The 27,754-nt window shown below is 38.8% G+C and overlaps 3 protein-coding genes across 4 annotated transcripts; 1 reads left to right on the top strand and 2 right to left on the bottom strand.

Moving 5' to 3' along the window:
• Window positions 1-1,095: 1,095 nt before the first annotated feature.
• On the bottom strand, window positions 1,096-7,665 carry LOC139442522 (uncharacterized). The gene is made up of 3 exons (XM_071223338.1): window positions 7,546-7,665; window positions 6,523-6,652; window positions 1,096-4,770 (listed from the first exon to the last, which is right to left on the bottom strand). Exons 1-3 carry the CDS (start codon window positions 7,663-7,665, stop codon window positions 4,661-4,663), a joined length of 360 nt encoding a protein of 119 aa, XP_071079439.1. The 3' UTR covers window positions 1,096-4,660.
• On the top strand, window positions 6,942-21,240 carry LOC139442520 (ribosomal RNA processing protein 36 homolog). 2 transcript variants are annotated; one of them, XM_071223337.1, is made up of 10 exons: window positions 6,942-6,965; window positions 9,193-9,631; window positions 11,807-11,822; window positions 12,343-12,403; window positions 13,426-13,512; window positions 13,934-14,000; window positions 18,233-18,337; window positions 18,865-18,939; window positions 19,985-20,102; window positions 20,685-21,240. In XM_071223337.1, exons 2-10 carry the CDS (start codon window positions 9,203-9,205, stop codon window positions 20,810-20,812), a joined length of 1,086 nt encoding a protein of 361 aa, XP_071079438.1. In that variant the 5' UTR covers window positions 6,942-6,965; window positions 9,193-9,202; the 3' UTR covers window positions 20,813-21,240. The 2 variants fall into 2 exon arrangements, with proteins under 2 accessions (XP_071079438.1, XP_071079437.1); XM_071223336.1 differs by lacking the exon at window positions 6,942-6,965 and adding an exon at window positions 7,925-7,960.
• Window positions 21,241-21,995: 755 nt separating this feature from the next.
• On the bottom strand, window positions 21,996-27,574 carry LOC139442703 (large ribosomal subunit protein uL11m-like). Its single transcript, XM_071223584.1, has 4 exons — window positions 27,420-27,574; window positions 24,172-24,267; window positions 23,701-23,794; window positions 21,996-22,968 (listed from the first exon to the last, which is right to left on the bottom strand). Exons 1-4 carry the CDS (start codon window positions 27,558-27,560, stop codon window positions 22,706-22,708), a joined length of 594 nt encoding a protein of 197 aa, XP_071079685.1. The 5' UTR covers window positions 27,561-27,574; the 3' UTR covers window positions 21,996-22,705.
• Window positions 27,575-27,754: the final 180 nt, after the last annotated feature.

Here is a 27,754-nt window from a genome sequence, read left to right as displayed (position 1 = left end):
TTTCATGTAAGGCCTGACTGTATTATCCCAGGTGTCAAATATATCAGTGCACATTTTTCTGATATTTGCAGTGTGCACACATCACTTTTCAGTTATTTAAGTCATAAATACATCTCCAAATGTCCAGACGTTCCTCTTTGCCGCCAGACATGAGTCCCTATCTCGGCAAATCCCCCGCAAGTCCAATCAATGCGTGTTTTCTAATGCGTCGACTGTTTACAGTATCGTTAATGTTCAACACGGTGGCAATAGCCCAACATGATGTGCCGTTTGGTGAATGCCAATGCTTTGCCATCTTTGATTTTCTGGGATAGTATGCTTAGGCATTTCAGTTACAATGATTCCAAAGACAGACTTTCAAATTTGGAGAACTTTCTTTCAAATTTGGAGAACTTTCATTCAAAATTAATAGCAGTAAAGACGCATAAACTTTCTGTCATCAAACATGAACGTCTCTATAGAAACCCCTCAGGTGTGTATACGGCTCTCATAAACATACCTACAAGGTTGGCCAGTTACGGTGGCTACCATCCTACAGGCAGATTTTATAAAATCTCTACACTGAAAATGAACACGCAATTACACTTCAAATTTGGTGGCAATATTTTTTAGAAGGTGTATATATAAGGAAAAAAACATGTTTTATACAAACATTTGCATGCATAATGCATATTATTTATTCCTTATATTTGATATTATCAATACAGTAAACACAAGAGTGATTATTTCTTTATCATGTAATGTCATTTAAGATGTAATATTTCTCAATGAAGTAACTCTTAGTCTCAGAAACAGCATATCAGTAAAGTGTTTAAGTAAACAACCCTGATTAACATATAAGTGCCAAATGATTTGTATCCATATTAGTCTTCACAAACACCCACTCAATGGAGAACCCACATCTAAACTTACTGAGAACATTAATGGTATATTGAGAAAGCAATCATTGAATCGTCTGGAGATTAAAAGTTTCTGCTAAGTGACCTCATTTAATATTTATGGGATCCTGATGCCAACTTTATCAGATTGGCTCATTGCATCGACACTATCCATTATATTACAAGCACTGAAACTAGTTTACAAATAAAGCCTTTATTCATGAAAAACATTCACACGATAGTGTACATGGACCACACATATAAAGATATAACATAAGCAATAGGACTGATTTAAATTGGACTGTAAACTTAATAAATGTTGGTTGACATTCGTTCAGAATATGACAAAAATGTAAGTATAAAAAATAATTCTAAATTACAACTTTGGTTTCAGTAAAATATTGGCTTCATTAAACATGAATGGTTATTAACTTTATTGTTGAAGTTAATAGCAAACATCATAAAGATTACAACGGATTTCTTACAAGTTACATCCAACATGAAAGATGACTAGTCTCATGTTATTGAACAATATTCACATTATTTCCATCAGCAGCATTCTCCATTATCCAGTGTATAAGATCTATAATGATAAGTATGCTGGACCCATGTGCTACCAAAGCTTTGTTTCGGGAGGGATGTCAAGCTCAGCGATCACGTACTTACCACAGAATATCTCTCGCTCATGAATATAGTTTTAGATTGGATGGCTATTTTTAGCATCATTTGATTTTAATCGCGCTCAAAACAAAGCTTTTGTAGTGAATGGGTTGAGTGTTTTGATGAAAGGGAGATAACTTCCATTCCGGATGGAAAGAGTTTTAATTTGAAAGAAAAGGTTTCACAAGCAAGGAATAAAGAAATTTATTTTGAATTGAGGATGTCTTCTGTGCTCGTGAAACCTTTTCTTTCAAATTAAAACTCTTTCCATCATCTCAACTGTAAACAGGGAGTCTAACAAGTCAACATGGGGCTGTTATAACTATAAAATATAAGACCAGGTGATGAATATGGAGACTGAGCAGCCCTCGTTTCCACCAACTTTACCATTTTAGGGCTGACACCACTTTCCTGTGAGTTTAAATGCTGCATGCTGTTTGTCAGTTCACGAGCATTGTTGTACAGGACTTGCCACCATCACAACACAACATGACTGCATTTGTACGATAATGGATTTACTTTTTTAGGAATGATATGAAGATAAGATCAGTGCAATACAAACAGGGAGGCACTATGTTGGTGGGTGGGATTCTAAGTAATTTACATTGCTATTCCTGGTGGGAGCTAAAAGCTATCGTAGTTTGAATCGTTAACAAATTAATCGTTAACACAAATCATAGGACTTTTCAGCATAAAAAATGCATATTCATAGACATTTATCAAAATATTTATGAACTTTACTAAAACGTCCTGCACAAATCAAACTCATGACATATACCGTATTCGACATAATAATCGCCTTGGGCGCTCTCAAAATTAGAAATAGGGGGCTCTTATAAGAATATTATTTTGGTGAAAAAAAAACAGTTGAAAGATTGTAAATTCGGTGGTTTATGCTGACAGCCTGAAATGTTTATTATATACGACAGATATATTTTTCAAGAATTTTATTTCCCATTATTAAGGATGCATATAACACACGTATTATACACGAATAAATAAGTCTTGTGAACATAGTTCAATCGGAAAGGGTGCTAATCGGGATTGTTCACAAGCCAATATATCAGCAAATATCGCCATGGGCGCTTATTACGTCGAATACGGTAAATGAATTTCAATTCTGGTAAGAAATACACCTTTGCCATGTCAATGGCATGTTGAACATGTTGAAACCCATCTAGAGTAGGCTTCTGGGAATGTGCAAAATACATCAGTAAAATTATTGTAATTCCATGTGAAGCATGTTGCCAGCCTGGGTCCCTTAAGTTTATGCCTTGGACCCTATACATTATAACTCAGGTCCATGAACTGAAAACTGAGAGACCAAATGAAATCCCTGCGTCAAAACCATACACACAGAAACCTCATCTCAAACTCTGACTCTTGACTATTGCTTATCACAAGATATTGTCAGGATCCTGGTGGAATCCTTTATTCATCATTATTTGTTTCAAGTCAGATAATTTCAAAATATCTGATAAAGACCTCTGTTTTGCTGAAATCTAAAATCAGAATGTCTAGTAATGATTCCCCATTGAGCTAGGTTGCCATTTTCATGGGACATAAATATCAGTGATTATTGAATTCACAACCAACCATCTTGCAAGCATCTCTGTGAGGTGTTGTTGGGTTGTTTTCGGCATGGGTACTCTAGAAATGTACACCAGTAATTTCAAACATTGTCGTTTGATAAATTGAAGCCTTAAGTCACCCATACCAGTGCTACATTGTTGACTTCAAATAAATTTCACTATCCTGATGTTTGAACTCATAATAACACAAAAGTTCCTGTTGTCCCAAAGACTTTAGTTCCACAGGTATCATCATATCATATTATTAATATTAAACTGAACTGAATCCATTCCACTGACCACTGTACTTCATGCTTGTCAACAAGCTGAAATTAACATTTTCTAGTCATCCTCAAACTCCAGGACCTTGTTCTTTATGTTATGACCATCTTCCCGAGGCAAGAGAGTTAACTGACTATAAAAGTCAAGTTTCCACCCTTGCCGAACCAGGATGGAATTCATGGGCTCGATCGTAGCCCGCCGTACCTATTACGAGTTATGTCCCGTCTATGCCTCTCCTATGGACCAATCAGATTCCACCTCTCATAACACCTGCATTTCAAACAAAATGTCAGTGCCCAGTCAAGACGATCTGATCCATAATCAAGATCTATATTGTGAAAAAACGAGTCTTACATTGCGAAGTGCATCAAATCATGTGAGCACCTTAATTAAAAACATGAAAAGATTTAGAAAATATCTGTTGACAACAAGTTGGCGGTGGACATGCTTTGCAAATCCTGCAATCAACCGAAATCTGCACGACAATTTACGAACCAGATTTCAGTTTCATTGCGCGATTTTGATTGGACTATGCATAGACTTGTTAGTCCAGCCAAAATGTAACTCCATAATACCAGCCTAGTTCGGCAAGGGTGGAAACTGGACTTTAAAGTCAGTTAACTCTCTTGCCTTGGGAAGATGTGTGATGACTGTCATAAGTCAATGTTAATATATGGGAAATATGATCATCTTTGTGCTAAGATTGCTTCTGTATGTCCCATGATGTAACTCTAGTTGCGAAATGATACACCAATACAGTATTGTCATACACAGCTACAAATGGAACTGTCACTTTTGTAGGAATTCATAAACGTGTACATCAGGGAAAGTCTGTCCACAAAAGAAAAAGGCTACACTAAAGTTGAAACAAAACATGACTGAATAATCATATCAGCCTGGTTATTCTGCTCTAAGTAAGTTGCCAGCGATTGTTCTGTGCAGATAAAACACACAAGGAAACATTGTGTATTGGGAAACATATTGTATCACAACATGTGTATCATAATGAGAATCGCATAAAGTATCTCTATTATACTGAAAAACTACAAACAGGGATCACTATCTACTTGGGTGTAGTTCTAAAGTGAAAACTAGCTGGGTAATTTCTGTGAATCAGTTGTTAAATCAACTCACAGTTCCCATCATATAATGCCTCATATATGAAATTTGATTTGTCATTCAGTATTCAGTAGGAGTGGGACTACGGTATTTTGATTCAAAGTGACTGATTCGTCTGGTGGTCATCAACACTGCACTAAAACATATTTCTCAAGTCATTTTCACAGAACTCTGCTGCTGTGCTTGCTTCAAAGTTTCTTCCAGCTCAGAAACTTCCATTTGTAGCGATGTCTTCTTCTGTTTTAATGCCAAGATAACTTCTGTAAAGATAAAATACAGAGTGAGTGAAGGAGAAAGGGAGGCATGCGTGGGGCTGTCTGTCACTTCAAGCAATACTCCAGCCATACAATGGGGAACACCAAGAATGACCATCACACACTGTACCCAGATAGTGAATCTAACCTGTGTCTTTGCCATGGCCCCCATGGGGATTCTGGGTTAGAATGGTTCCCAGGAACTTATGCTTGTCATAACAGGTGACCAGGGTTAGAAACTAACAATTTTTGTCCACTAGTCCTTATAATGATAACATATAGCAAAACCCTTAAAATGGGCCAATTTCTACTAGTCCTTAGGATACCTTTACTCTATTGGGCAGTTTGGTAAGGACTACAGGATTAGTGCCAATTTCTAACGCTGCAGGTGACTGCCCTGATCACTGTTTTTTTCTGAATCAGACTACATTTTTACAGGCAATTGACATAAAGCTGGAATATTCCAGAAAAAAACAGTATTAAACATTGCACAAAACACAAACAAATCTTTGGCATAATGAGTACCGTATATCGCTGTGTATAAGGCGACCCCACATATAAGACGACCCCCCTGTACACGCCTTCAAAATCAACCCAAAATCCTATACTCCGTGTATAAGGCGACCTGGAATGAAGCACATCACAAGTGTGCACACAAAATTTTTATATGCAATAAAAATATGTTTATCTTGCGGGGGGTTTTCTACGATGATTGGTCGCGTGTGTAACTCCAGCACATGTTGCCATTTTGTGTTTACACGGTACAACACCAAATTAGTGCCCGTAAAATAAAATTCATTTATGAAGTAATAACATATAAGAGACAATGGTGAGTAATTTAATCGCCAATTAACTATGTTGTAACTAACTAGGCTTATATTTGCTTCACAATTAGCGTGTTTATTCCACAATCACTTATTCACAATGTCTCCAACAGTTGTTAATACAACTGTAAAAACAGCGGAAATTGATTTCAGCTTCAACGGTTATCACATGTTAGGTCACATGTGCAATATGCAAATGCTTACCAGTACTTCCGGCTCTCTACTCACGGATGTTGATTGTTTTACCATGTCAGCTGGTTTGACAATCTGCATCGAGGCGAGGGTCATTTCAACTTTATTTGCAGAAATTATTAAACTTTATTCAAGGAAAAGAGATACAAATCATGTTTATGTATGGAAATAGTTATTGGAACAGTTATTTAGGATGAAATGCGAAGTTTTATCGTCAAATGCTGGGCTGGCTATCGGACGCCAGTTGACATCGCCAGTGGAAAAAAATGTGAGATCTTCGACTCCGTGTATAAGACGACCCCCCTTCTTAACCCCCTCATTTTAGCTACAAAAAACTTGCCTTATACACAGATATACGGTAACGATTATAACAACTAGGCTACACCACCATCCAATATTGTCAATATGTTTATTATGAGTTTGAAGTACTATATGCCACAACACGCACAAGGCAATCATGTTAGTCTGAAAACATCATCTTGATAATGTCGATATGATTGAAAATTTAATTTTATAAAACTTAAACTACAAACTCAATGGTGATATCACACTACATGTACTAGGTTATCACACTAGAAACACTGTCACACCTGAAGGTTGTTGACATCATTTAACAACACATGCTCGAAAAATAATCTCTATATATCTATTCATAATCCCTGATAATGAGACATATGATAAGCTGATTGTTTTCAGTTATTGTTAACAGTTAATGTGGGAAAATACAGATAAATGTACTAACCATTTTCTGAGTCGGGGTTCTCTGCTGTTGACTGACTAATTCGCAGTGCTTCTTCGTGTGGTGTGGGTATTATTCTTATTCCACTCTCATTGAAGCACCACCGCTTTTCTAATTCTAACTTTTCAATTTCCTGTCGAAAAGAAAAATACCAGTTTTATCATCATGATCATGACATTCATTGAAATACTTGTCTTACAGCGTCACTTCCGAACAATTATTAACTTGATTAACAGTAGACCCATCATCAATACTTCACAAGTACACAAAGTTCCTCAATCACCCACGACAATACAATCACTATGTGGTTTAGTTGCTATTTTTACCCAACAAATCAAGTGAGGGCCTGGTTCCTGATTCTCATCTTACATCGCAATGTTTCTTGCTTGACAATGCACGTGCCATAGGCTTGAGGTTGCTTGAGGTTTTTCACAGGAAATGCTATGGTTTGTATTGTTGTGTTAGATTTGTTTACATATTGTGAGCGCCAATGTGCATGCGCTACTACGTCATACGTCACATGCCCCAGCATCGGGAGTGATGTCATGACCATGTACCTGTGGTCAGTTACAAATAAATCATCGTTCAGTTCAGACATCTTGTTGCTTGATGTTCCTCCCAGTCTAGGCGCGGGTTGTACAAGTACCTGAGCATGATGTACAGTCTTACAAATACACTACATTTGATTTCCACTAGTTATAAATGGTCTCAATGTCATTAGCTTACTTCCCATTGGCATGCATCACTAATAGTATTTTCTGAGAAGACATGGTCGTATGACAATGACTATGAGTATGCTACTGACAACCTGGTGATAATTATCTACTGTTATTGTTGTAGATAAACACACCCAAATAAAAAAAAAACTGGATGCCGATGGTCTTATTCGGGATGGATGCAGTCAAAACTAGTTTTGACCCGCTCCCTAAACATGGTGATCGAAATCTGGACAGCATTAATAAACGTTACAAAATACAAAGAATTGTTTATCACTTAAGTTGAAAAAAAGAATATATTAATGTCTACCTGTTGTAGTTTCGCTACATCATCTTGAACGCGTGTGGTTATGTTCTGTAGAGCATGCTGCTCATATATTAAAGTTGATAGGGAAGCAACACTTTGTTTTATTGTCTGTGAGGAATCCATTTTTCAGAGTTATCTTTTCTTGGTTGTGCTAAAAGTGAAGACATGTTCGAAAAAAACAGTTATACAATTATCCATCTATTTAATTAATTTTGATGTATTATATTCACACACCATTCGTATAATATATGTCTAGTTTGGTTAATACTAGGAATAATATATATCGAAACGTGTTTCATTTTGTATAAGTGTTTGTTAAGAACTGGTTACAGTATTCGTTTTGGAAATCGCATTTCAACATTTACATAAACCTGTTGCTGTCAGTGCACGTGTTGTTTGTAAACATAAGAAGTCAATGGTTTGTCAAGCAATATGTCTAAAATTATTGTTTTGATTACATAACATGAGTTGCTGTCTTTTATTTTATGTAGGCTTCTATCCGAGAGCCGAGATTTATGTCTTAACTGTTGCACCCCGTGTAAGATCTCTGATAGTCGCCAACAGCGTGGACATTTGACATCCCCTTTCCGATCAAACACTCCCTTCTCGTCATTTACCCCTTAGAGTTGGCGCCCCTTTGCAGTCAAACAAAGTTTAAAATCCTGTGGGTTATGTACCCCTATAGGATCCTCAGGGTTAGTCGTGATTTAGGGTATGGGTTTAGACCAAAGACATAGCACTCAAAGTCATGTGATGAAGTATTGGCTAATTTAATAGAATAATACGTTAGCCTAGCCACGACTTGTAGGTCCGTGGCCTAGCTTAGCTTCAAGATGGCAAAGCAAGTTTGATCCTCCGTGCTAACAGAAATTCAAGTGTGCCCAGTAAAGTGCAGTACTCCTGAATCATCATTGAAGCCAATTCAATTTTGTAACAAGGAACAAATGTTACTGTTTTTTACCCACCAAGATAAAGGCCACGCCTGTTCTAAAGCAACATGAGTCTATTGTATGGATCTAGTCAATGTATTGCCATGCACTCACACATTCACTGCTAACAATGCTAAATGGATTTTGAAAAATTAAAACAATTCTCACGGGACTGCATATGACCTGAGCCTCGTTTAGGTGGGGCATGTGTACACAGAGATTATGAAAGTGTTCCCAAGCTTTGATTATTGATCAACAAGTAGTTCACTACTTTACATGTTTGAACAAAAATTGATAAATAATAATTCAACATTGGAAGAGTTGCGGTCATTACCTTCAGGTTGAAGTCTGTCTGGTTCTATTACTGGTAGATATACTACAGACAGTGATTGAGGGTTGAATCTGCTTTAAGCATGTCTCGGCAATATCGTAGCGGGACAAACATATTGTGACTCCGACATGGTACCAAACTAAAGAGTAACACAGAAATGAGTGTATGCTGGCAAATGCGTCAAGTATATGTGTCATAGTAGACTGAAGATTGTGTACACTGTCACCAAGGAAGGGCTCGCCCTTGACTCTAACACTAGACTACACTATGGGACAGACTGGGTCTGAGAATGACAGAGAATCACATACAAACTTTCCTATTTCAGAAATACTTCCAGGCCATAAGATGTGGCTAAATTTGTTTTATTGACACTGTTCTGTTCTGTTATAGATTGTCAAAGATGAGTTCTAGTGATGATGAAATAGATGTGTTCCGAAAAAAAGTTTTAAGTATCAACCCCACATCGAGTAAGATTTCCAAGAAAGGACCAGTGGAACAAGATTCAGACAGTGATGATTCAGACAGTGATGACTCAGACAGCGCTATGTCAGCAGATTTTCCGTCAAATTATTCAATACCAAAACAAGAATTGTCTTCAGAATCTGAGAGTCCAGAACTTGACACTCAACAGCATAAAAAGTCAGTGAAATTGAAACCGGTGAAAACTAACACTAAGAACAAAAATGATACCAAAGTACATAAAGTGACGAAAGGAACGAAAAGGAAGTTGAAAATGAAAGAGGAGGAACCTGATCAGTCAGAAGATGAACCTGAGGAGGTTACCATGAGTAACGTAGAAAAGGTTTCTCCTGAAGATGGGGAAGAATATGTGAGTTGAGATTTATAAAGGACAGACTGAGATTCATAAGCTCTGTTTGTCTGTAATGCTGGTGTAGATTTTGTACTTCACTACCTCATCCCATTTGGATCCAGGCTCTTCAACTGGCTAGTGAATAATCCCAATTAGCACCCCTTCCGATTGATCAGTGTACACAAGACTTATTTATTTGTGTATAATACGCACTCAGACATTGCACGCTTGTGACAGTTGTCCTTGTGTCTGGGGGAAGAGGGTTGAAGTTTATGGCAGTAATGCTCCCAGACCTGGCGGGTAGCCAGGTGTGCGGAAGCTATGCCCGATTTTTTAAAAGCACTGATTTAACTACGAAATTTTATTGCATCTGCCATCTTGTTTATTTGACTTTTGCCATTGACTTATTACATTTCTTGGTGTGAATGTTGTCCAAACTGCACGAAATTGCTTAAAATGCAATCAAATGTTTAAAACCTTTCTGGTGGGGCATGCCCCCAGACCCCCTTAGACTTTTCCTCTTTTTTCGGGAAAACCTGCTCTCATCCCTGTGTATACACCCTTAATTATTGGCAATTAAATTCTGGAAAATATATGTCATGTATGATATGCACAGTTTTCTTCTGTATCATTTCAAGTTGTCAGCATAAACCACAAAATTTACGATCTTTCAAATCTGTTATTTTTTCTCACCAAAATTATATTTGAATAAGAGCCCCCTATTTCTAATTTTGAGAGCTCCCTGGGCGCTTATTACGTCAAATACAGTATTTACAGGCCAACACTGGGTAGCTTGAATATTGCTGCAATGTTAAACAATTACACACTCATTACATCAAATGATACACCATTCTTATGCATTAGAAACCTTGATAATTCCAGTTTATTACTTGCCCGTGAAGAGATCACCGGTTTAATAAACATACAGCTTTATTACACATTGTGTAATACCAAAACGCGTGCTTATGTACTCTCGGAACACGTTTCACGAACAAATATTGAAAGCTCTCAACATCCCCTGGCGTATTCAACGACATTGTATGTGGAGATGATAGATCACTGGGAGGAGCTTATGCACACTCGATGACCCCAGCAACCTTGTTGCTAGGCTGACGTCACATGGCATTGTTTCGCCGATGGATCGTGCAACAAAATTCCACAAATTACGTCATCGGGTATTGTGACGTGATTGTAAACTTTGAGGTGCAAGGCCCCGTTCCACAAGGCGATCGTGCGGTAGCGCAACGACAGTCGTTGGTCTAAGTTAAATTATGTGAGTTGTGATAGCCTTAGCGCTACGATACGTTTGTGGGACGAACGCCTGAATCCTAAAGGTGGACCATTGTATGATATTAAATTCATACGTTTCAACTTTTGACGTGTTTGAAGTATTATTCTGTTAAACTCAATTGGATTATGCCATTAGGATCGTGTAGGTGTCAGCCTATTTACACTCAACAGTATAATTCTAAAAACATTATAAATGACAAGTAATAAATAAAATACTAAACTCGCTCTCGTGTAAAACCAATTTTATGAAACTCGTGAATAGTTGTGGTATCTGACTCGCTTTCGCTCGTCAGATACCAGAACTATTCACTCGTTTCATAAAATTGGTATTACACGGGAGCGCGTTTAGTATTCTATATTTATCCAATGTGATGTTTATCCAGTGTGATGTTTACCCAATGGGATGTTGATGATATCGAAACAGTGTTTTAAGAGAATTTATCATCCAAAACTGGCTCCCACAGGAGATATGGCTTGGGTGAGATCAAGCGATATCTACACTGTAGATATCACTGCAATGAAATTGCATCACAATGCTTTGCAGACCATTGTGACGTCATTGGTTACCATGACATCACAATCAAATGACATCACTAATGGTTCTGCTACTGAGGCTGTTAGCAGTACTTTTTACACTTAAGACACTGCTTATTACTGTCTACAAACTGAAAAAGCTGGAAGAATGATGTTGGATGATAAATAAAATCTCACCCTTGTGTCTTTTTATATCAAATATATCAACACTCGTTGATAAAAGTGGAAAGATTTTAAGAGAATGTAAAAGCATCCATGATATATATATGTATATATGTGTGTGTAATTTTAAACAAAGTGTATTCGCAGATGGGAAATGAATTATTATGAGATAAGAAACAATAATTTGAGCATTTTTCTGTTTTTCAGACTGCAATAAGAGAAGGTATGTGGATACTCCAGCTAATGATGAGATATCTTGATCATGTTGAAAGTCTAACTTCCATTGCATGTACATGTGTTTGCTTTGTAATGGGTCAGGGTTGAGTATGACAAGTACATCAAACATGTTGGAGTACCTATGCAATTTCTCACTGTCTTGTGCAGTTCACATGGTTAATGATTTGTAGTATGCATAGAGACAGCCATGGGGAAGGATCTCTCTGTGGTACTATCAATTCCCATCCATGTCCATTTATATATAAAGCATACTGATTTCCAGAATACAAATGCACTGCTGTTGCATGTAGCCTTATGAAATGATTTCAAAATTGGCTTTTTTTTAAAAATAGCATTCAACATAATTAATTATCAATTCATGATCGATCATAAATGAGAATGAAAACTTATATTCAGAGCGTAGTGTATACTTGTCAACACAGCATATCTTCTGGGAAACCTTGCAGAAGTAACCGCATTTGAAACTTTGTCCGTAAGCAGGTAATATGTATACCACTGATTTCCAGAGTTGTCCCACATGTCGTTTGAGGAACTACAGAAGTTGAGAGATCGCTTGGGAGTAAAGGTGTAAGTATATGGTGAATCATACAGTTTGTGAGTGATTTGGATTTAATACATCAACATTCGAGTAGGGAACTATTCTTGTCTAATCTAATAGTCCAGATCATAATTAGAGTGACCTCTCTTTTTAAAAATCTCAAACACGCGCACACACACGCACGCACACACACACGCACGCACGCACCCAAACACACACACACACACACACACACAAAATCCTTTTTTGGTGTCAGTTTGGTGTGGGAAGAAAGCCCACTGCTGCCTTTTAGGCAATGGGTTAGTATGAGTGTGAATTTTGGTCTTGTCTGCATCATAATACACATCAAATAGATGAGACCGGTGAAGATGCGGGGTAGAATAGGTCTTCAACCCATGCTTGCTGTAAAAGGCGACAATGCTTGTCGTAAGAGGCGCCTAACAGGATCGGGTGGTGAAACTCACTGACTTGGTTGTCGTAACGAGGCGCCTAACAGGATTGGGTGGTCAGACTCGCTGACTTGGTTGATGCATGTCATCGATCTCAATTGCGTGGATTGATGCTCATGATGTCAGTCACTGGATTGTCTGGTTTCAGACTCGATTATTTACAGACCGCCATCATATAGCTGGAAAATTGCTGAGTGCGGTGTTAAACAACAAACAAACATCAAATTGGTGCAACTTATGTTGTATGGTTTTCATCCCCTTTACACTTGGGACATGTAAACCACAGATCCTTGATGTTTATAGGTTACCTGAAGTATTTTTAATTTTGGTAATGTTATAGATCTGATATTGTGTTTATATATTTGAACATCAGACCTTGTTTGGATTTTGTTAGCTGGACACTTGAAATGTGTTTCTGTAACTATCCATATCACTGTTAGATGTGCAGGGGATAAGTTAGTGTCCTGCATACATGTTTAGATACGCCAATTTGTATATTTTATCTATAAAATGAGGATAACAAACATTTCTTCCAGGAAATTAAACATTTAACCCTCACATGTTTTTAGACCCTCATCACTCTCACACTGACTATGTTCCAGCTACAAACAAGTGATGAAAGGCGAAAGAAAACAAACCCATCATCTTTCCACAGCCAAGAGGAGTTTCACACGAGAAAATAAAAATAGGTCAGAGCTGTTAACTTCTCACATTGTTCTTCTATTATGACGTAGTTTGGTGTTTGTGTTTTGTTCCCTGAAGAGAAATAAAAATAGGTCAGAGCTGTTAACTTCTCACATTGTTCTTCTATTATGACGTAGTTTGGTGTTTGTGCTTTGTTCCCTGAAGAGAAATAAAAATAGGTCAGAGCTGTTAACTTCTCACATTGTTCTTCTATTATGACGTAGTTTGGTGTTTGTGCTTTGTTCCCTGAAGAGAAATAAAAATAGGTCAGAGCTGTTAACTTCTCACATTGTTCTTCTATTGTGACATAGTTTGTGATTTATTCCCTGATTAAATGATGCAATCATTCAGGTTCAATTATTTGTTGATCATGATAATTGTTTTTGAGATGTCTTCTTTTGAATGTGAAAAGGTTTGATTTTGCAGACCAATGGAAGCATCATCCAAGAAACCAGTGTCCATTTACAGAGAAGTAATTCCAGTGAAAAAGAGGGTAAATATGGTGTCTGTTACTGTGTGTGTTTGTCAGTGTTGTATGTGTTTGTCTGTTACTGTGTGTGTTTGTCTGTGTTGTGTGTGTTTGTCTGTGTTGTGTGTGTTTGTCTGTTACTGTGTGTGTTTGTCAGTGTGATATGTGTTTGTCTGTTACTGTGTGTGTTTGTCTGTGCTGTGTGTGTTTGTCTGTGTTGTGTGTGTTTGTCTGTGTCATGTGTGTTTGTCAGTGCCATATGTGTTTGTCTGTTACTGTGTGTGTTTGTCTGTGCTGTGTGTGTTTGTCTGTGTTGTGTGTGTTTGTCTGTGTCGTAAGTGTTTGTCTGTTACTGTGTGTGTTTGTCTGTGCTGTGTGTGTTTGTCTGTGTCATGTGTGTTTGTCAGTGTCGTATGTGTTTGTCTGTTACTGTGTGTGTTTGTCTGTGCTGTGTGTGTTTGTCTGTTACTGTGTGTGTTTGTCTGTTACTGTGTGTGTTTGTCTGTGTTGTGTGTGTTTGTCTGTGTTGTGTGTGTTTGTCTGTTAATGTGTGTGTTTGTCTGTGTTGTGTGTGTTTGTCTGTGTCTTGTGTGTTTGTCTGTTACTGTGTGTGTTTGTCTGTGTTGTGTGTGTTTGTCTGTGTTGTGTGTGTTTGTCAGTGTCGTAAGTGTTTGTCTGTTACTGTGTGTGTTTGTCTGTGCTGTGTGTGTTTGTCTGTGTCATGTGTGTTTGTCAGTGTCGTATGTGTTTGTCTGTTACTGTGTGTGTTTGTCTGTGCTGTGTGTGTTTGTCTGTTACTGTGTGTGTTTGTCTGTTAATGTGTGTGTTTGTCTGTGTTGTGTGTGTTTGTCTGTGTCTTGTGTGTTTGTCTGTGTTGTGTGTGTTTGTCTGTGTCGTGTGTGTTTGTCTGTGTTGTGTGTGTTTGTCTGTGTTGTGTGTGTTTGTCTGTGCTGTGTGTGTTTGTCTGTGCTGTGTGTGTTTGTCTGTGTCGTGTGTGTTTGTCTGTGTCGTGTGTGTTTGTCAGTGTCATGTGTGTTTGTCTGTGTTGTGTGTGTTTGTCTGTTAATGTGTGTGTTTGTCTGTGTTGTGTGTGTTTGTCTGTGCTGTGTGTGTTTGTCTGTGTTGTGTGTGTTTGTCTGTGTTGTGTGTGTTTGTCTGTGCTGTGTGTGTTTGTCTGTGTTGTGTGTGTTTGTCTGTGTTGTGTGTGTTTGTCTGTGTTGTGTGTGTTTGTCTGTGTTGTGTGTGTTTGTCTGTGCTGTGTGTGTTTGTCTGTGTTGTGTGTGTTTGTCTGTGTTGTGTGTGTTTGTCTGTGTTGTGTGTGTTTGTCTGTTAATGTGTGTGTTTGTCTGTGTTGTGTGTGTTTGTCTGTGTTGTGTGTGTTTGTCTGTGCTGTGTGTGTTTGTCTGTGTTGTGTGTGTTTGTCTGTGTTGTGTGTGTTTGTCTGTGTTGTGTGTGTTTGTCTGTGTTGTGTGTGTTTGTCTGTGCTGTGTGTGTTTGTCTGTGTCGTGTGTGTTTGTCTGTGTCGTGTGTGTTTGTCTGTGTCGTGTGTGTTTGTCTGTGTTGTGTGTGTTTGTCTGTGTCTTGTGTGTTTGTCTGTTACTGTGTGTGTTTGTCTGTGTTGTGTGTGTTTGTCTGTGTTGTGTATGTTTGTCTGTGTTGTGTGTGTTTGTCTGTGTCGTGTGTGTTTGTCTGTGTCGTGTGTGTTTGTCTGTGTCGTGTGTGTTTGTCTGTGTTGTGTGTGTTTGTCTGTGTCTTGTGTGTTTGTCTGTTACTGTGTGTGTTTGTCTGTGTTGTGTGTGTTTGTCTGTGTTGTGTATGTTTGTCTGTGTTGTGTGTGTTTGTCTGTGTCGTGTGTGTTTGTCTGTGTCGTGTGTGTTTGTCTGTGTCGTGTGTGTTTGTCAGTGTCATGTGTGTTTGTCTGTGTTGTGTGTGTTTGTCTGTGTTGTGTGTGTTTGTCTGTGTTGTGTGTGTTTGTCTGTGTTGTGTGTGTTTGTCTGTGTCTTGTGTGTTTGTCTGTGTTGTGTGTGTTTGTCTGTGTTGTGTGTGTTTGTCTGTGCTGTGTGTGTTTGTCTGTGCTGTGTGTGTTTGTCTGTGTCGTGTGTGTTTGTCTGTGTCGTGTGTGTTTGTCAGTGTCATGTGTGTTTGTCTGTGTTGTGTGTGTTTGTCTGTTAATGTGTGTGTTTGTCTGTGTTGTGTGTGTTTGTCTGTGCTGTGTGTGTTTGTCTGTGTTGTGTGTGTTTGTCTGTGTTGTGTGTGTTTGTCTGTGTTGTGTGTGTTTGTCTGTGTTGTGTGTGTTTGTCTGTGCTGTGTGTGTTTGTCTGTGTTGTGTGTGTTTGTCTGTGTTGTGTGTGTTTGTCTGTGTTGTGTGTGTTTGTCTGTGTTGTGTGTGTTTGTCTGTGTTGTGTGTGTTTGTCTGTGTTGTGTGTGTTTGTCTGTGTTGTGTGTGTTTGTCTGTTACTGTGTGTGTTTGTCTGTGTTGTGTGTGTTTGTCTGTTAATGTGTGTGTTTGTCTGTGTTGTGTGTGTTTGTCTGTGTTGTGTGTGTTTGTCTGTTACTGTGTGTGTTTGTCTGTGTCGTGTGTGTTTGTCTGTGTTGTGTGTGTTTGTCTGTGTTGTGTGTGTTTGTCTGTGTTGTGTGTGTTTGTCTGTGTTGTGTGTGTTTGTCTGTGTTGTGTGTGTTTGTCTGTTACTGTGTGTGTTTGTCTGTGTTGTGTGTGTTTGTCTGTTAATGTGTGTGTTTGTCTGTGTTGTGTGTGTTTGTCTGTGTTGTGTGTGTTTGTCTGTGTTGTGTGTGTTTGTCTGTGGTGTGTGTGTTTGTCTGTGTCGTGTGTGTTTGTCTGTGTCGTGTGTGTTTGTCTGTGTCGTGTGTGTTTGTCTGTGTTGTGTGTGTTTGTCTGTGTCTTGTGTGTTTGTCTGTTACTGTGTGTGTTTGTCTGTGTTGTGTGTGTTTGTCTGTGTTGTGTATGTTTGTCTGTGTTGTGTGTGTTTGTCTGTGTCGTGTGTGTTTGTCTGTGTCGTGTGTGTTTGTCTGTGTCGTGTGTGTTTGTCTGTGTTGTGTGTGTTTGTCTGTGTCTTGTGTGTTTGTCTGTTACTGTGTGTGTTTGTCTGTGTTGTGTGTGTTTGTCTGTGTTGTGTGTGTTTGTCTGTGTCTTGTGTGTTTGTCTGTGTTGTGTGTGTTTGTCTGTGTCGTGTGTGTTTGTCTGTTACTGTGTGTGTTTGTCTGTTAATGTGTGTGTTTGTCTGTGCTGTGTGTGTTTGTCTGTTACTGTGTGTGTTTGTCTGTTAATGTGTGTGTTTGTCTGTGTTGTGTGTGTTTGTCTGTGTCTTGTGTGTTTGTCTGTGTTGTGTGTGTTTGTCTGTGTCGTGTGTGTTTGTCTGTGTTGTGTGTGTTTGTCTGTGTTGTGTGTGTTTGTCTGTGCTGTGTGTGTTTGTCTGTGTCGTGTGTGTTTGTCTGTGTCTTGTGTGTTTGTCTGTTACTGTGTGTGTTTGTCTGTGTTGTGTGTGTTTGTCTGTGTTGTGTATGTTTGTCTGTGTTGTGTGTGTTTGTCTGTGTCGTGTGTGTTTGTCTGTGTCGTGTGTGTTTGTCTGTGTTGTGCGTGCATGCAGTAAAGCACTAATCACTCACTCTTCTCAAGCTGTAACACCTGTGGTGTCATAGCGCCATTGACTCAACACCATGTTCAGCAACAAATCCTGGTTCCTTCTCAACTTCAAAGACTGATGATCATAGTTGTGTTTAAAGATGTGCTCAAGAGTACCTCCAGCAGTGTACCACAGCACAGCACAGCACAGCACAGCACAGCCAATACAGTGGAGTTGCATCCGTTAGATATGCCAGATAGTTATCAGTCATGAATTCATCCTGATTATATGTCACTTGGTCTGTCAGCACCATATTCATGGTCGGGAGGTTCAACAAAGACAGAAGCATGTAAGACCTGGTTCACTTTGGGTCTTCCTCCTGTATTTATCCGACACATGATATAACTGAAATGCTGTTCCAAGTTGCATTAAACTTCACTCACTCAGCACCAGCTGGGGCTCCAGCAATGATACCTGTCGTTATCTGTATACAGCATATTTCATATCCCTAGGCTGTGAGGTCATCCTCGTAAGGAAAAATATGAATTGGATTTGCTCAAAGCAAATGTAAAACTTTGGCTGTAAGAAAGTTTGGTATCAGCTTGGATAGTAATGGATAACATTCTAACAAAACAGTTACTCTTCAAATGTTGAAGACCTGTCATTTTCTTGAAGGTTTCTCGGGATCCTAGGTTTGATGACATGTCCGGGAATTACAACGAAGCCATCTTCAAGAGCTCGTATGCATTTCTTGATGATGTGAAGAAAAGGGAAAAAGAGGTGAGAAATACAAATTTATTTAACTGCTGCCTTACAGATTATTACTACATGATGTTACATTATTACTGCTGTGTCCATCAAACCCATCCATCTATACAATATGAAACAAACCCATCCATCTATACAATATGAAACAAACCCATCCATCTATACAATATGTAACAAACCATCCATCTATACAATATGAAACAGACCCATCCATCTATACAATATGAAACAAACCCATCCATCTATACAATATGTAACAAACCATCCATCTATACAATATGAAACAGACCCATCCATCTATACAATATGAAACAAACCCATCCATCTATCCAGTATGAAACAAACCCATCCATCTATCCAATATGAAACTTTTATTTGGCATATTGTATGATGTATGCAAGTAACGAATATGAGTATGTATGAGCAATGAAGTTGTTACCTAAAAGATTGATTGTCCTCATCGAACATGTATATCTCCTTAGTTACTAGTTAGGGTATTAATGGGTTTGTCAAAAATTGTGACACTATTTTATTGACAGAAACTGGCGAAACAGCTGAAGAAGACAAAGAATGACCAGAAGAAAAAGGAATTACAGTACTTGATCAACAGAATGGTATGTTCCTGTGTTGTGTCTTTCATTGGATCCCCATCAAAAGGTTCCAGTAATCCATCCCTGTGATTTGCCATGAAAAAAACAGCTAAATACTAGGGCTGGGACGAGTCCAAATTTACTACCCAGGTACCCAACCCCTATTACCTGACCCTACCTGGGTACTTACTGTAGGTCTCAAGAGTTGGGAACACAATGTCTCACTGGGAATAGTTTTACTGTAGCTATGGTAAAAACTGTTTAGATACATGTATATAACCAGAGACCATACAATAGATATATGGTCTCTTATGAAACGATCAGATCATGCGTACACTGAAGTTGACTAAAGCTTTATCTTTACTCAAACATATACAAGTCAAAAGGAATGTGTGCATCATCATAAAGAAATGGAAACATTAGCGACTTGTAGTGTTACCACTGAGCTCTAGTGAGGTTTAGTCATTAAACAATATGTCACATGACTAACCACGGGTCCGGGTAGTACTGTGGGTACCCGGGTCCACCCAGGACCCACCTGACCTGAGTACCCAAGCTAACCATCCCAGCCCTACTAAATACTCACTTAAATGTGGATCAAATGGACACAATGTCTGCTGAACATGTATTATAACTGGAGGAACATGTTTCTCACCTATAACCTATTAGCATAGGTTGGAGGGTGAACAATGTATTTAATTTGTTCGTATGTTCATAGTATGAGGTGTGGAGTTTCACATATGCACATGCCTATTGGTTCTTGATGGATTCTGGGATTGGATGGTCGGTGTCTGTTACATAGAAGGTGTTATTGTACCTCGAAGGTGTGGAATGTTTGTCATGCTTTCAGTCAATGGTTTACCTCCAATATAGCTGGAATACATCTGTGATGTTAAACAACATTCACTCACTCTCCCAGATTGACAGTGTAACTCAAAGGGTGAATTATTGCAGAAGTAACGTCATGATATCACTCACTCTCCCAGATTGACCATGTAACTTCAAGGGTGTATTATTGCCGAACTAACGTCATGATATCCCTCACTCGTGTCTTGTGTGTTGTGTGTAGGACCAGCAGGCATCTGCTGACAAACAGAAGCAGACGAGGAAAGAGCTGGAGAAGGACTGGAAGAAGAAGGAGCTAGGCCGGGTGGTGGAGGGCAAGAACCCATACTTCCTCAAGAAAGGTGAGGGCAGGAGTGAGTGAGTGAGTTGGGTTTAACGCCGCTTTTAACAGTATTCCAGTTATATCACGGCGTGTCAGCTTAATGTGGGAGGAAAGCCCGAAGTGATGTTGGTCTCAGATGTTTACCACTTCGGTGAAACCCACGAGCATGGGTATGGTAATGACAAACCTTGAAACATAATCGGGGCAAACGGGGATTCGAACCCACAATCATAGGTATCTGGCGTGCCCAAGGGACGCAACTCTACACAGCGAATTGCGACACCTTAGACGACTGGGCCACCCGTGCCCCAGGTGAGGGCAGGATATGACCCTGATGTAAATTATTATTCAGTTTATGTTAAGCGTCTTTGATCAGGGATAGAGTTGACTTCATATGAGGAGTTAACTAGCCCAACAATTCAGTATTTGATGTAGGATGAGTGTTGTGACATGGATTGGACATAAAGTTACGGAAGGTCCCTCACGCAGAGAGTTATTGTATCTAATTGTACATATTGGCTTTCTGGGCATGTGATTATTTCCAGCTGAGTTCGGGTGCAAATGTTGAGAAGCATGTTGTACAAGATGACACTGTTAACAGGTGACTTGCGGAAGCTGGAACTGGCCGAGAGATTTAAGGAGCTGAAGAAGACGGGTAAACTTGACAAGTACATGGGGAAAAAGAGGAAGAAGAACGCGAGCAAGGAGAAGAAGAAGCTGCCAGACTAGGCCATCTACCACTGGACTGCGATTGTGCTGTAGCACGTGTAATGAGAACAAGACAGTGCAACAATTCTCATAATGACGAACGTTAAATATGAGGACAAGAAAGATACTTGCAACTATGTGAACTATTGTTACCAATCAGTCATAAAATATGACTGTATTGATTCAATATTATGGAGGGGATGAAAATGCTTATGTTCATGTTTGTTTCGTTAATTTGGGGTAAAAGGTCTGTATTCTAAATTCTCTACAGGACATCGGAATGCTGACAATACTTCTTTGAAAACCTACATTGATGTTCAGATCTACATAACAAACTTGGTTTGAGATGTCAAACATGTACTTGTTACGAAGAGTTACTGCAAGTTATTCAAGCAAGACAGGCTTTGAAAGACTGAACAACATGCTCTTGTTTTGAAATAAAGATGTGTCCTAGCCAATGATTCATGTTATGATTCATGTTATGATTGATGGATATGGGTCAATGCAATACCAACATGGACTGACAAATTATTTGACACATTATTATAGACATGTGATTTCAGACAGTTGTTTTAAATATATAAATGTGTGTATAGTGCCTTTGTAGAGACTGTAATTTGATACATTCATTATGTATTAGACATTTTGGCACAAAAAGTCCTTTGATATTTGTATGGAAATTTCACCTTTAAGTGGCACTATGTTGCCTTGTTTGTTCTTTAACGCTGCAACATTCCAGCTATGTGGTAGTGGCTTGTAAATTATTGAGTCTGGACCAGACAATCAGTGATTGCTGATATGAGCAAAGATCCATGCCGCCGGGGTGTGATGACTTGCTATTAACTCAGTCACAGAGTCTTGACAAGTGGATCCTCATTTTTCATTTAAATTCAGTGTTTTAGATATTATACTTTGTTATGTCCGTGTTCCCTGCAAGTGTACCACACTAAATCATTCAAATGAGGACCAACTGACTTGCATCTACTATGATATAGGCATGTCCTTGTATTAAAATATCACATTATCAAATGTTAGTTCAGACTTCTGGAGTGGGATGAGACCTGTCAACAGATGTTCATCAGACATATTGCCAGAGGGACATGTCATGAACATAAAACTGGCAAGAATTTTGTGAAGAACTTTCAAACACTGACTAGACATACAAAGACGAGAAAACATCCCTTCATAGATAGTATTTCATATTTATTGTCTCATATACTATTCTTTCAAACTTGAGTAATAATCACAAACACCATGCATTATTCATACTACATGTTTACAAGTCTTTCAAATTACCATATCTTTATTACTGATTCAAGAAAATATATCTTCTTACATTTTAACTCTTGCTTGGAGTTTGAACTATTTAAGCAACAAAATTAGTAAAGGTAAATACTGAAGATAATTTAGATGAATGACAGCATATTATCAGGTAACATTTCACCACAAAGAAATGACAGCTAAATATAACGGTTTCAGAGAACAAGCCTTAACACTGGAGCTGAATCTTTGTAATATTATCACACAAATCCAAATCAAACTACATCAGTCAATCAAGGTGTAGTGCTGAAACATTAGATGACCCAAACATTATCCTCTGATGCACACTATATGACATCCTAATATATCACATCTGATCAGCTAATACTAAATGCATCTGAAAACACACACACTTCTGTTCCATCTTCTGAACAGGTTCTAGAAAACGCCGAAGAAGTCATTTTTACATGAAATGTACTCTTGTATACCTCTCTTGACACATACTGGGTCATGAAGGATACATTTGTTGAACCCAAACATGTCATGAATTTTCCCCAATTCTCCAAGGATTCCAAGAAACCAGCTTGTGGATCCGAACAGGTCAAGCAATACTTTGCTGTTGACATTACCATCTGACACAGACTTTGATGTCTGCTACAACCTGAGCATCTTGCTTTGCCTCGTCTCCTCCAGCTTCTGGTCCTGTTCCTCGACTTCTAATTTCCGCTCTTCCAGGAACTGTGCGTACTCATCTGCTTCCAGCTTCTTCACCACCTCAATGCCTAGACTGTGGGCCTGACCAATTATTGACCTACATACTGTCTCCAAACTCACAAACTTAAATGTAGGGTCCTGAGATTTGATCTGCGCAATTTCATAAACATGCTTCAGAGACACTTTCCCAGCTATTTCATGACCTGCAACAACAAAAAAGACCTTATGAGAGATGCCAATCCTAACTGAAGCATTGGGGTAATCAGTGGGGTTAAAAAAAGAGTATTGTTAACAGCCCAAGTAGTCCGCAAAGATCAGTTGATGAAATTACTTGAGTTTGTGTTAACATAACAACAAATCAGAGATCTTGTAAAACTGAATATGAATACTTTAACACTATGTGAATAGTCATGGGGAATTAATGATTTGCTCTTTGTGATAGGTTATGCAATTTGTGAAAAAAATGACAAAAATCAATTTGGGGGAGGACAAGCACAATAGTGTAATTTTAGGTTCAAAATCATATTGGTTGGTATCTCTGTGTTATACATGCTTCTGAAACGTTGGTAAGGAATATGAGCTAGTCTCAGGCTCATATCCATTAGTAAGATAGCTGGCATCAATTGGTGTGCATGTTTCACTGCTGAATTAGATCATATTCCACAATGCAAATTCAAATATCTGATGGGAGCTTGAATATTTTCATGGCATGTCCAAATAACGTGAGACAAATAAGACATAGACCATGGTGTATGACCCACTAAAAGAAGATAATAATTGGGGTTAATCTGGGACTCTGGGACTCTGGCCCTCGACTAGCGGATCCGAGCAGAGCAGAGAGAATACAAAACTTCAGAGCTAGACTATCTCTCGAAAACCAATTCATGGCTAATATTCTAAACAAAAGGGAACATCCTAACTATAAATCATATTACTAGGTTTCCTGGCTCCAATCCTGGCCCCTGCTGCCTGCTTCAGGAAGTAAGAGACTGGTGGCTGGTGGATTACGATGTCAAAGGATCGGTCAGGCTGAAAAAAAATAGGTTTACATGAAATATATGTAATTAACAAGGTGAGCGTGTGTGTTCCGCCCCAACATGCTGAACTGTGTATTTATGTTTAATCAACTTAAAATGAAGCAGCAGCATGCTTCAGTTTCATGGCAAATTAGACTACTATCAGTATGGAAACACCCGAGCGATCAGATACATTCAGATGCCACCTTGATACTCACAATCTCTATCAAAAGTTGAGTAGTATATTTCAAGTCTCATCTAGCAGTAGCAACTTACTGGCACATCATCATGATCATCACATCAGGCATGTAAGAGGCCGGCTTTTGAAACTACAATCTTACTTTGTTGGGTTTTTTCTTGGAACAGTTTGAAAATATGTTAACATCTTACATTAACCGTGACTCGAGTTGGCAATGGTATGCCAGGTCTGATATCCTTCGTCCTTTCATTGAAATCCTTGCAGAATGGAGCTATCTGGATGCCAACCTGGAATCAGAGAATACATAATCCATGTCACCATGTCTTTTTTATTTTTAATGTCACTGTCACTTGTGTCACAGTGACATTAAAAAAAAAGACATGGTAACAATTGGACCCGTGAAGATCCGGGATAGAACAGGTCTTCAGCAACCCATGCTTGCCGCAAAAGGTGACTTTGCTTGTCGAAAGAGGCGACTAACGGGATTGGGTGGTCAAGCTCGCTGACATGGTTTATACATGTCATTGTATCCTAATTGCGTGGATTGATGTTCAAGACATCAGTCACTGGATGGGCTGGTCCAAACATATTATTTACAGACCGCGGTCATATAGCTGGAATATTGCTGAGTGCTGCATTAAACAAACAAACAAACAAACTAAGAATTGACTTTCACTTTGTGTGAGTTTATTGGAGTATGAACCTTCATAGAGTGAGGGCCAAACTGTATGAACGTCGGAGCTTGCAACGACATACATACAATATTTGGCCCTCACTATATGACATTTCATACTCGAATGGACTCGCACAAAGTGAAAGTCAAGTCTTATAATTTTCACTATTTTTCCTCGAAGGATGTAGGCCGAGATCAATACACAATTTTATTTAGTATCTAGATCTCTACATGTGACTTCATGTTTACACTGACAGCCATACAAACAAACAGCTGTATCGCAGAATAAGATAGTACCTCAAACAGAGAGGTGACATGAGCGTATCATGCACAACTTGCTCTGAAGGAGCATCTGTTGTAATTTGTTAACTACAAATGTATTCAAATGATATCATCATTGGATAAGAAAGTTCTGTTAAGAACTACCTCAGTGAGACAGTCACAATGACCAGCGCATCGTAATACATTTACATCAAGTACAAGACGTCCAAATGGCCGACACGATAAACGTGATGGAAATCGTTTCCAAAGTTGTTATTAGTGAACATGTGGCGGTCACGTGTTAATCATCATTGATCAGTTGGCCCAACATTGAAGGGTGATTACAAAGATGTGTCAAGTAGATACTTAGGTAAGTTCATAGATTGCTGTAGACTTTCACTGTCATTCTAGACACAGATTGAGTGGATACTATGATAGTTTGGATGTGCATTTCTTCATTTTTTTCACTAGGATGGTTGAAGTGTGGATAATTGTGAACGTTCATGCAGTCAAACTCTCGGATGCTTCTCAATGTATGCTAAAATTTGAGTTCAACTGAGTTCAACATTAAAGGGTCTAAATCAGCATTGGCGCTTCTGTACTTATTCGTGCAAGGGAATTCCAAAGGGTTCCTCCAGGAATGTATGTTAAGTAATCTGTCAGTGTTTTCATATTTCAAGAATACACTCTCACAAAAAAGGAATGAACATCAAATTGAGTCGTTCATACACTTATGAACATCAGTCTATGCATAATTAACATGATTAAAGTGCATGATCAGCATAGTGACTATTTAAGCTTCTTTTCATTTGAAAAGCTATTCACATCACACCTTTTATCTTGCATTTATAAATAAGTCTTTACTTTTATTTCGCTATTCCTGGGGCCAAAAATATTAGCAGGGAATAATAATAATAATAATATTAATAAGAGTACTACAATTATGTACCCAAGGTACTTTTCTGCATACAAAAATGTATCCTAGCCAAAATCAAAACCCAGATAGGTACCTGGTACACTAAACGACGAACAAGTCCATGTTCCTCAACCCGAAACCAGTTCACCTTGTAGTTCGGTTTACCTAATGACGAGTGCAGGCTGGATAATGTTGTGCATCGTTGAATATTAAAGTAACGTACGTACATCACTGTGTTTGTTTGTTCTTGTATAGCAGACTGGAATGCATCTCATACAACATTATGCATTATAAAACATGGAGTTGTGCACTTTACCGGGCACAGTTTTTCAGATGCAATTAGCGTTGTGGGGGCTCGAAAGCGCTTCTCTGGCTTACTGACTTGGCTTATTAGTGCATGCATGTTATTGATGTCAGACCCTCTCCATTCATCTTTCTGAAGAAGCCACACCTACCATTGGCCATCAATGAGTAATGAGTAACCAGTTGAGAGACAAAACATGTTAAAACGGACTACACTCTAATAGGATTAACCTCATTGAATTATTGGAAACACTATAAAAAGGTAAGAATTTATGGCTAACCCTATCCCTAACTATGCTAACCCTAAGGATCGAAAAGGGGTGTTGGATCAGAAAGGCGTGTCAGCTCCCTAGGATTTAAAAGAAGTGTTGGATCAGAAAGGTGTATCAGCTCCAAAAATATCGAAAATGGGTGTTTGATCATGTCAGTTCCCTAAGATTGATGTGTCAGCTGCCTGGTATGAGAGCATGTACATTCGAGTGTGAGCCACGGTAACTGTAAAAATGAGACAGCGGTAGTGCTAAAGCGCTGTAAGAGCTGTTGGTAGATGGCGAAGCTGTGCCCGGTAAACTGCACTGTTGACGAATTTCACTGTATTTTGCCATCCAGGATGTGTTTTGTACGTAAGCGTTCAATGAATCGGTTCTGCATTATACAGAAACGTGCCTTGAAGGGCTTGGACAGGAAACTCAGATACTCGGGTTGGGTTGTTCCTGAGAACCGGACCCATGGTTAGTCGTGTTATATATTGTTTAATGGCCAAAATTGTTCGTATCTCTTTATGACTTTATAAATTTAAATTGCGATAAAACTTAGTCACGTTCAGTCTGCTTCAGTATATTATATACATGACCAGATCGTTTCATACGAGTATCTAAAGACATTTTGCAAGGGCTACGGTCAAACTATTCCCAATCGGACATTTTTACCTAGCTCTTGAGACCTACAGCGGGTACCAGGGTAGGGTCAGGTAATAGTCTGGTGGGTACCCAGGTAGTAAATCTGGACTCGTCCCAGGCCTAGTACCTTGGGTACATATCTGTATAGTATCTGTGCCGACAACGGCCTCTTCAACGAACGATACACGTTTATGCAGCATTAGACCAATGAGTAAAATATAAACGGTCATCGACATTCACAAACCAATTTTTAATTAATTTTTAATACTCTTCATTAAATGCGACAATTGACGCATTAACATGAACAAGCTCAAAATGACACACAAATGTCATTGCTATCATCACTTAGACCAACATGGAAGTGACATCCAAAATACTGCTATCTACCTGACCAAGTTGGGGTCCTAAAGGTGGAGCAGCTGCAGCCTGACCCGCGGGTATGTCTGTCTTCAAAAATGGTGGGTGAAAAACTTTTGGTCCTAATTTTTTGGCTGCTCTAGCAACCTTTCTCACTCCTTTCGACGCCATGTGCGCTGAGTTAGCTCCCCTTCACCTTAAGGGGCCATCCTTTCCATGGTAGAATAATTTTAGGACTAGGCGCTTGTCTAGTATCATAGTTGATATCGTATGTATGTTGCGGCCGCGCGTGTAAGTAGAAAACATCAGTTCCTATGGGTGAGGGGGGGTATACCTGGAAACCCTTTTTCCTTATTTGATTCTTT

This window comes from Haliotis cracherodii, unplaced genomic scaffold, assembly GCF_022045235.1.
Source record: "Haliotis cracherodii isolate W230 unplaced genomic scaffold, xgHalCrac1.p SCAF_5, whole genome shotgun sequence".
NCBI lineage: Eukaryota > Metazoa > Mollusca > Gastropoda > Lepetellida > Haliotidae > Haliotis > Haliotis cracherodii.
The sequence above is the reverse complement of the archived record's forward strand: the minus strand, read 5'-3'. Positions and strand labels throughout refer to the sequence as shown.

What these genes read in the sequence shown, in the direction of transcription:
- LOC139442522 (XM_071223338.1), bottom strand. Translation starts at nt 7,665, where the DNA reads ATGGATTCCTCACAGACAATAAAACAAAGTGTTGCTTCCCTATCAACT. An exon ending in ATGTAGCGAAACTACAACAG is followed by an intron (nt 6,653 to 7,545) that starts GTAGACATTAAT and finishes TCTTTTCGACAG; the next exon opens with GAAATTGAAAAGTTAGAATT. An exon ending in GAACCCCGACTCAGAAAATG is followed by an intron (nt 4,771 to 6,522) that starts GTTAGTACATTT and finishes TTATCTTTACAG; the next exon opens with AAGTTATCTTGGCATTAAAA.
- LOC139442520 (XM_071223337.1), top strand. Translation starts at nt 9,203, where the DNA reads ATGAGTTCTAGTGATGATGAAATAGATGTGTTCCGAAAAAAAGTTTTA. An exon ending in TAATTCCAGTGAAAAAGAGG is followed by an intron (nt 14,001 to 18,232) that starts GTAAATATGGTG and finishes ATTTTCTTGAAG; the next exon opens with GTTTCTCGGGATCCTAGGTT. An exon ending in TGAAGAAAAGGGAAAAAGAG is followed by an intron (nt 18,338 to 18,864) that starts GTGAGAAATACA and finishes TTTTATTGACAG; the next exon opens with AAACTGGCGAAACAGCTGAA.
- LOC139442703 (XM_071223584.1), bottom strand. Translation starts at nt 27,560, where the DNA reads ATGGCGTCGAAAGGAGTGAGAAAGGTTGCTAGAGCAGCCAAAAAATTA. An exon ending in TAGGACCCCAACTTGGTCAG is followed by an intron (nt 24,268 to 27,419) that starts GTAGATAGCAGT and finishes CTCTGATTCCAG; the next exon opens with GTTGGCATCCAGATAGCTCC. An exon ending in CAACTCGAGTCACGGTTAAT is followed by an intron (nt 23,795 to 24,171) that starts GTAAGATGTTAA and finishes ATTTTTTTTCAG; the next exon opens with CCTGACCGATCCTTTGACAT.